Source organism: Trachurus japonicus, unplaced genomic scaffold (genome assembly GCF_045865225.1).
Source record: "Trachurus japonicus isolate A0001 unplaced genomic scaffold, Traja_1.0 AP031137.1".
NCBI lineage: Eukaryota > Metazoa > Chordata > Actinopteri > Carangiformes > Carangidae > Trachurus > Trachurus japonicus.
Window position 1 is genome coordinate 10,840 of NW_028221270.1, and position 9,623 is coordinate 20,462.

A 9,623-nucleotide genomic window follows, 5' to 3' on the forward strand; every position below is an offset into this window, starting at 1 on the left:
CCTTCTCTGAGTTACAGCAGGGCTCCGTGCAGCACTGCATGTCCATGACGGTTGCGAATGGAGCTCACTTTTCTTCGTCCAAAAAGACACACCAAAAAACATCCAAATACCTCCATACTGCTCGTCTGTAATGTCCCTCTTGTATTGAAGCCCCGACATGAGAAATTGTTCCGAAAAAAATTAAATAAGTCTATATTTTAAGTTTGTTTGTAGCGGAAGCTCCCCGTGTCGCTCTGCCGAAATCTTGCACAATTTGCGGAGCTGTGAATTGGGTGTCAATGCAAATCGTGCAAGATTTGGATGGACCAGGAAGAGCAGTGCTGGGAGCTTCCGCTCCAAACAACAATTAAAACATATACTTTTTTTTTTTTTTCGGAACAATTTCTCATGACTGATATAATGTATTGAAAGAGAATGTACCATGATATGAACCTTCTAGCCACTAGGTGTCCCGTTTTTCTCAGCATCTGTAGCCTACCTCAGAGTGAGGGCAGGGCAGGCACATGCAACTAAAGCTGCCAAGGGCCCAACACAGGGAGAGGGACACAGGGGAGAGCCGTCACAAATCAATAATCAAAGCATTTGTCTTTCTCTGTAGTTTTGTTAGTACATAATTAGCACAATAAACTGTTACCAATGGTATAAATAAATAGTTTGGTTGATTTTGTTTTTGTATCTAAAACAATTTCAGAGCTGAGTTGCCCCGTTGAGTGGTGAAAATGGTTTAATCCACTCCTGCACTGAGTGGACTGGTTCACTCCTCTTTAGTGTCACATGATCAACACAGCATACACTATGTTTGAGGATCTTTCAGGGTTAAAGTCCCTCCATACTCAGCACTATTTAACTGATTACATTGATAAGTAACAGCTCTTTTTATGTGAATTTACAGACTCTTTAACATCTGCTCATAACTGTACAGGACTTGCAGAAGAAGGTGAGAGCAACTCATATGTCCTAACAGCACTTCTGACACTGCAGTTCTTACGACAAACACATACAACTTTGATTAGTACTGTAGTTTAACATTTTTCTTCGATTCATGCTCTGGTGAAGTTGGGAGTAGTGTCGTCTTCCTCCTGATTGGTGGTACAGTATACCTCTTAAACTAACTTGCAATGCTCCCAACAAGAAGATTTTAAAGTGAAGAAGGAACCATTTACTTACAGAACTTTATTTTGCAGGTTAAAGTCAGGCAGTAGAACTTAGACCTAGTTTTTAAAACAGTGGAGTTTGGCGACCTCACGGGTGAGTTACATGGATGAAAATATACATATATTCCTGCTACAGTTTCATCAAAAGGTAACACAATGACTGCATGTACAACTATTTTGGTCATGGGTTTGAAACACTTCATAATATTGTTTACAGCTAGTTAGATATGGCTAGTGAGTCCGGGCCTCCAAGTTTTATATCCTGGGGAAAGAAAACACACCCTTGGACTAATGCACTGGGACTAAGGCTACATAAATGACACTGATGCTGAAAACTTAAAGGGATAGTTCACCCAAAATTCAAATTTCACTCATTATCTACTCACCCTCATGTCGTCTAAGGGCTGGGAGAAGTTTCAGAGTTATCCGTGGCTTCTCTGAGTTACAGGGGGTCTCGGCGTAGCAGTGCATGTCCATATAACGGTTGCAAATGGATACCAACTGTCTTCGTAACAAAAAGACACACCAAAAAACATCCAAATACCTCCATAGTGCTCGTATGTAATGTCCGTCTTGTATTGAAGCCCCGAAATGCGTCCAAATTGGAGGAACCAGGAAGAGGAGCTTCCGCTACAAACAAGCTTGAAATATAGACTTATTTAATTTTTTTCGGAACAATTTTGCATTTCGGGGCTTCAATACAAGACGGACATTACATACGAGCAGCGTGGAGGTATTTGGATGTTTTTTGGTGTGTCTTTTTGTTACGAAGAAAAGTGGTATCCATTTGCAACCGTTATATGGACATGCACTGCTACGCCGAGACCCCCTGTAACTCAGAGAAGCCACGGAGGACTCTGAAACTTCTCCCAGCCCTTAGTCCACATGAGGGTGAGTAGATAATGAGTGCAATTTGAATGTTGGGTGAACTATCCCTTTAAAAAACTTTAGAAGAAGGAGGGTCATCTGGCTGACTGGAGTTTGACCTGACAGTCTCCACTGCACCCACCTGCCCTAGTTTCTGCACTTGGGTCCTCCCCACGTCTCTGGATAGGTCCAGTCCCACTTAGTGGAGTGAAAACAATAAAACTATAGGACTCTTTAACACAGCAGTGGGTGGAATTCACATTTAAAACAAAGAGGAAACTTCCCAATGATCAGTAATGCTGGTGATTCCTTGATCCCACTGTCAAGTTGAAAACCTTTTCTTCTCTAAACAAGTGCTCAGTAATGGTTGGACGTGTGGCGGTGGTCGGAGCGGGCAGTTCAGGTCTGGTCTGTATCAAGACCTGTGTTGATGAGGGTCTGGAGCCCGTGTGCTTTGAAAGCAGTGATGATGTTGGCGGCCTGTGGAGATTTATGGTGAGTTGAGGTTAGGGGTTTTCATATTCATCCTACAGTTTCATTTTGCATCCAAGATATGAGCAAAGCATTATGTAGCATTTGCACAAGCAAGGTGTGTGGTACATGTCCTTATCAACGATGGTCTCTCTGTGTCCACAGGAGTCGCCTCAACCAGAGCGATCCAGCATCTATCGCTCTTTGGTGGTGAACACCTCAAAGGAAATGATGTGTTTCAGTGACTTTCCCATGCCGGCTGAATTTCCAAACTACATGCACAACTCCCAGCTCCTGCAGTACTTCAGACTCTATGCTGAGCACTTTAACTTGCTTAGATACATTCAATTCCAGGTTATTGCGGTTTTACCATGCCAACAGTGTTACTACCTTATCATACATGTATACATGTTGTCATGCAAAATTGAAAATATCAATATGTTTCAATATGCACGTTCCTGATCCAGACCACAGTAAGGAGTGTTACACAAAGAGCAGATTTCTCTCTGTCCGGTCAGTGGGATGTAGTGACCATAAACAGAGATGGAGAGGAAGAAAGACACGTCTTTGATGCGGTTCTGGTGTGTTCGGGTCATTACACCCACCCGGCCTTACCCCTGTCAGACTTTCCAGGTCAGTAAAGTTAAATGTCACTGAATTTGATGAAAGACTGATTAAGTGGTTCATTTATACTTTGCTTTTTTTGAACCATCTTTTTGAACCATATCTCTCCAGGATATGAGACATTTTCTGGCAGGTGTTTTCACAGCTGGGAGTATAAAGACGCAGATGCTTGCAGAGGAAAGAGGGTGCTGGTGGTCGGCATTGGGAATTCTGGAGGAGATATTGCTGTGGAGACCAGCAGATCAGCAGAGAAGGTGAGATGCAAAGAATTGAAAAGCTTATCCTCCAATGCTTCTTGACTTCAGTGACTTGGAGTTGGGACAGACAATGTGCTTTGAAGAACTTTATTACTTTTTATAGATCACAAATTATTTTCATCACAGGACATAAGCTCCATATTCTTTTCTGTGACAGACATTCCTCAGCACACGGAAAGGGGCCTGGGTGATTGGTAGGATGTCCACCAGTGGTCTCCCTCTGGACATGACAGCTATCACCAGGGTCAACCGCATCCTCATGATGCTTCTACCCAGAGCTCTGGTCAACTGGGCAGCAGAGAGAGCACTGAACCACAAATACGACCACAGACTGTATGGACTGCAGCCCAGACACAGGTTACACAGTTTTTGTCAGTTCCCTTTGGCCTCGTGACTCTGGGTTTCCTGACATGCATTTTCAAACATCTTTGTACTTCAGTATTTGTTTGCTAATACAAAAAAGGGGAAATGTTCAGTGTGACATTGGAAAAAATAATTTGTTCATCATCTCATGGCTCTCGTAGACTTTTGGACCGAAAACCTCTGATCAATGATGATCTTCCTGGTCGAATCCTTCAGGGGGCGCTTGTCATGAAGCCCAACCTGAAAGGGTTTGTGGATTCAGGAGTTGTATTTGAAGATGGTACAGTGGAGGAGAACATCGACGCTGTGGTCTTCTGTACAGGGTATAATGGAACCTTCCCATTCCTGCCTGCAGCTCTGTCTGAGGGCCCCCGGGGAGAGTTGACATTGTACAAGTAAATCATTTTTAATTAAATGCCTTATCTATTTATTTTCATACATTACTGCTGTAGAAACAACATTTAAGTTTAGTAAAACTTAAAGGGATAGTTCACCCAAAATTCAAATTTCACTCATTAGGCTATCTACTCACCCTCATGTCGACTAAGGGCTGGGAGAAGTTTCAGAGTTATCCGTGCCTTCTCTGAGTTACAGCGGGGCTCCGTGCAGCACTGCATGTCCATATGACGGTTGCGAACGGAGCTCACTTTTCTTCATCCAAAAAGACACACCAAAAAACATCCAAATACCTCCATACTGCTTGTATGTAATGTCCCTCTTGTATTGAAGCCCCAACATGAGAAATACAAAAAAATTTTTTTTTTTTAATTAAATAAAAAAATTAAATAAGTATATGTTTTAAGCTTGTTTGTAGCAGAAGCTCCCAGCACTGCTCTTCCTGGTCCATCGAAATCTCGCCAATTTGCATTGACACCCAGTTCACGGCTCTGCAAATCACGCGAGATTCCAGCACAGCAACACTGGGAGCTTCTGCTACAAACAAGCTTAAAATATAGACTTATTTAATTTTTTTTGGAACAGTTTCTTATGTCGGGGCTTCAATACAAGAGGGACATTACAGACGAGCAGCATGGAGGTATTTGGATGTTTTTTGGTGTGTCTTTTTGGATGAAGAAAAGTGAGCTGTGTTCGCAACCATCATATGGACATGCAGTGCTGCACGGAGCCCTGCTGTAACTCAGAGAAGGCACGGAGGACTCTGAAACTTCTCCCAGCCTTTAGTCGACATGAGGGTGAGTAGATAATGAGTGAAATTTGAATTTTGGGTGAACTATCCCTTTAATTAAAAGTATGCCTTCCAATTTTACTGAACTATATTGTTATGTAAAGTCTGAAAAGTTAGATTGTTCACTCATGAGTAAGGATTTTAACCAAACTATCATTTCACAAATTGTTATATTAGAAGACAGTTTCCTCCTTCTCTACAACGTCCCACACTGGCCATCATGGGACTTTTCCAAACTAAAGGACCGATCATGCCCATAGTAGAACTGCAGGCACGGTTGGCTGTGAAGGTCTTTACAGGTAAACACTCTATACACAGCTTACACACACACACACACACACACACACACACACACACACACACAGAATAGATGAGACGTGTCATTCTGTGCTGTTTACCTTCAAGGTTCAAGCCGTCTTCCATCTAGGACGGAAATGATGGAAATCACTGAGTCTGAGAGAAGGAAAAACATGAAAAGGTAAAATCATCCTCCTTACACTGATGACCCAGACATTAACATCATTAATGTTTCTCCTGTGGAAAGTTGATGCTCTCAAAACTCAAAACGTGTTTCGTTGACAACAATGAGAGAAACCCTCTCTTTATTTCCTCAGCTATCCGAGCCCAACGCAGGCTGCTCTTCAGGTAGATTACATCCCATACCTGGATTTCATGGCCAAGCAGGTCAGTTCACTTCAGCTTTGAATAACACTGTGCTACCATATTTATGTGCAGAAGACACAATCGTGTTGCATTTCCAATTACAGATAGGAGTTCGACCGAACCTACTGATGTTACTTCTGAGAGATCCTGCGCTCTGGGTCCAGGTGGTTTTTGGCCCCCTCACTCCGTATCAGTACCGCCTTACTGGGCCCGGTCTATGGGCCGGAGCCCGACACGCTATCCTTACTCAGTGGGAGCGGGTTGCTCAGCCTTTCACAACCAGAGCGGTACCAGAACCAGAGAGCAGGGCGTCAGTGCTTTCTTGCCGGTGGCTGCTGACCTTTGGAGGGAGTGTGATCATGGCTGTGCTTCTGTCTAAAGATCAACTCTTCCCAGTGCTGCAGGGAGCAGCTCACATTCTGGACAGGAGCAAGAGTTTTCTGAGGGACACCTGGTTCACAGGTACAAGAACATGATAGAAAATGTGTCAACAGACACAAAAGTAAATAAGAGCAATTTGCAATAAACAGGTCTGGGAACTGTACAAAATCATCTACTGTATTTCTGGAGTTTTTCAACAAAACAATCATGACTCTTATGAAAGACTTGTGAAGTAAAGAGAGGGAGGGGAGAAAAGGGAAGTGGACTGCAGAATTTTATTATATTATTCTTATATTTATTTTTGTCTGCACCCTAAACACCAAAATGAATTCTAAACATACTTAGCAATAAACACGGTTGTGATTGTGATGCTCTGTAACTGCACAGACTGATCTTGTCCTCCACCAGTCAGAGTGGTTTCACTTCTCCTTCCTCCTCACTCTCCAACACATGAATTCATTTCCTCATACAGGCAGAATCTTTAGAACCAGTTGTCTCTACTCGACACAGTGAATGCTGGATGTTTGAACCGTTCTGCAGACAGGTGTGAGTCAGCCATGTATAAGGATCACTCCCAAAGTGGATTACAGTAGAAGAAACAATAATAATGTCATATGGATGAGAACTTGTTGCCAAATGCAGAGGTAGCTAGTGTTGAAGATTTAAAAAAAGAAATACAATAAAATGGGAAATATTTTTTCCCAAAAAGTATCTATCCTGTTTCTTCTTTTCAGCCTTTCAGCTTCCTGCCCAGATCTGGTTGTGACCCTCTCACTGGTCCACCTCAACTGCGCTCATTCATCTCTCTGCCACTGTGTGTCACATAGATGCCATAATTGATAAACAGCAATGAAATGAAACAGCTTGTTCCTGATAACCATCTTTAAGACAAATGCTGGTTTGATGCTGAACTGCCGTCCCCTGTAACGATGCTGGTGCTCATCCAGCACATGTTTGAAATTCTTTCACTCAGCAAGGACTTGAACCTTTATTCACATGAAACTATTTAAACAAAACACTGAAAACAAGTTTTTTTCCACGACACCACTGCTGCAGTTTACAAAATTCAAACGGTTCACAAAGTAACATGCTTGCACATGCAAAACAGGTGGGATTCCTATTATCAGTTGTTTGACTTGTCTAACATGTTCTGAGAAGTCGTAGTGTACATCTGTGACAGTACGGTCCGTAAAGGATGATCATTAAACTTATACAGTTGAACTTAATAAAATGCACTAAGGGTTTGTTTGAATTATATTTTGTCTGCAGTGTTTATTGTATTCTTGGCAAACTACTGGGGATTTTTTCAAGTGGTGGTGGAGTTGCTAATAGTCTACAATATTTCCATCTGTATGACACTCTTTCATTTTGTATAAAAATGACTCAAAATCTATTTCTGTCAAGATGAAAAATGTGAGTCAGAAAACTCCTGATAAGTGAGCTCCAGAGTTTAAAGTTAATCTGTGTTTATTCCTTCTGGGTAGAAAAATGTCTAATATTAACATTCTTATCTGTTGGATGTCAGATCCACAAAACAGCGACTCAGTACTAAGATGACAAGTACAGATATGATTTGTACCCGTGAGCAAAATATTGTCACATGTCTAATCTAGAGATGCACAAACAGTGATTAATCCCACAGACTTTGAATGATAAAAACAAAATCACAAAAATATTGATCTGAAGTCAATACCAGTGGATCATAGCATTAATACATAACAGCATTAATCTGAGGGACTGCAGGGAGTAAAAATCAATATTCTGAGATGAAAAATATATTAATTTTACATGAGAGGTCATGCAGATGTGATGTCATATTAAGCAGACATAAATAAAGTGGGCAATCCATATCTTACTACACTAAAAACAAAGAAAGATACCTGTTGATTATCCCATGTTAAACTGTGATTAATACACACTAGTTTCGCACCAGAATAGAAATGCTTTGATTTTTTTTAATTCACTTCCTTCATGGTGTAAGAGATGAATAATGTGAGGTAGCTCAACTGCTTTAACACTACATCAACTGACTGTCATGCTGTACCATTCAATAGCACTTATACCACTGTTCCCCATGTTTCATGGTCATATAAGCACATCAAAAATATACATATCAAAAATACGATGTCCCACTAGGCGACCAACATCAGTGAAACATCAAATGTGAGAAAAAACACATCTATATATAATATATAGAGTTATACAACTGCAGTAAAGCAACCAAAATAAAGGTCAAAATACAAGATCAGGATTCTAGATGAGGATTCGAGATCAGGGGGCCGGTGACTTACAGACACAGTCTAATATCAAAATCTTCATTGAGACCATAGATTGAGACCCCTGGGAGATAGCGTGTCTAAAGTATGAATCCAGTACAGTTCTCGTTTAAGTAAGAGAGTGTTAGTGTCCCTCCCTCTGCGTGGTTTTTTAATTGTTTCAATGCCCACATATCTCAAGGTGGATATGTTATGCTTGGCCTCTGTGAAATGTGCAGCAACAGGATTTGTGGCTATATGATTTCTTTTTTTTTTTTTTTTTTAATACTCTTTTTTATTGGTTTTTTCAGTTTTATAAGTACAAACAGGACACAACAGAACATCTAAAAAAGAAAAGAAAAGAAAAAGAAAACCCACCCCAAACCAACAGTGAGCGCTGCGTTGTACGTGTACATAAAGTGAATAAGTAAATAAAAATAAAAATAAATAAATAAATAAAGAGAGACAGGTAAATGAAGAGCACATACACAGAATAAGTTAAAGAAAAAAAAAAAAAAAAAAAAAAACTGGCAGTCCTCATCTTGCATGGACAGATGCTGAGTTAAAGCTTCTGTAAAAAGGAGTGTAATGGTTCCCAGATCCTCCGAAATTTGTCCGATTTGTGATTGAGGTCATGAGTCAACTTCTCGAGAGGAATAAGAGCAGAAATCTGTGATATCCACATGTCGACTGTGGGGACCTGGGGAGTTGACCACCGCAGCAAGATACATTTTTTAGCCAGGAACAAAAGAATTGTCAATAGAGATTTCGTGTCTGTGTCCAAAGAATTGTCTGGAGCATCATGGTTGAGTAAAAAGAAAGAAGAAGTCAACAAAAACTGTTTACCAGTGACCTCCTGGATTACAGAGTGAACCCCCTTCCAGAAAGTCTGGATGTGGTCACATGACCAAAACACATGGATAAACGTACCTTTTTGTGTCTTACATTTAAAACAAAGGTTGGAAGTGTCAGGAAACATTTTCTGGAGGCGAACAGGAGTATAGTAAGTTCTGTGAAAAAATTTAAAGTTCTGTTCATGTATAGAGATTGAAGTACATTTAGGAAAAATCCCGCTGCAGATCTTGTCCCAGTTTACAGGAGTAAACGTCACCTCCAAATCACGCTCCCACAACAACTTCAGAGAGTCATAACCAGAAGAATCAGAATAAAGTAAAGAAGTATAAATCTTGGAAATCAGTCCTTTAGGAGTCTTTGCCAGAACTATAGTGTTTTCCAGTTCTGACAATCTCATACGTATCCCGCCTGTCTTCAAGAGGGATTCTACAAAGTGGCGAATTTGGAGATACTTATAAAAATCTTTGTGAGGAATATTAAAACCAGTCCTGATTTGCTCAAATGATTTAACCGAGTCAGAGTCCAACAGGTCTGTAAAGTTTGACAG

General features: G+C 40.8%; 1 protein-coding gene across 2 annotated transcripts; it reads left to right on the top strand.

Moving 5' to 3' along the window:
* Positions 1-864: 864 nt before the first annotated feature.
* On the top strand, positions 865-6,237 carry LOC146959739 (flavin-containing monooxygenase 5-like). Of its 2 annotated transcripts, XM_085772954.1 has the most exons (11): positions 865-1,089; positions 2,376-2,516; positions 2,658-2,846; positions 2,960-3,125; positions 3,228-3,370; positions 3,531-3,730; positions 3,898-4,131; positions 5,100-5,221; positions 5,328-5,400; positions 5,537-5,606; positions 5,690-6,237. In XM_085772954.1, exons 2-11 carry the CDS (start codon positions 2,385-2,387, stop codon positions 6,059-6,061), a joined length of 1,701 nt encoding a protein of 566 aa, XP_085629080.1. In that variant the 5' UTR covers positions 865-1,089; positions 2,376-2,384; the 3' UTR covers positions 6,062-6,237. The 2 variants fall into 2 exon arrangements, with proteins under 2 accessions (XP_085629080.1, XP_085629079.1); XM_085772953.1 differs by lacking the exon at positions 865-1,089 and having other exon boundaries at positions 2,098-2,516.
* Positions 6,238-9,623: the final 3,386 nt, after the last annotated feature.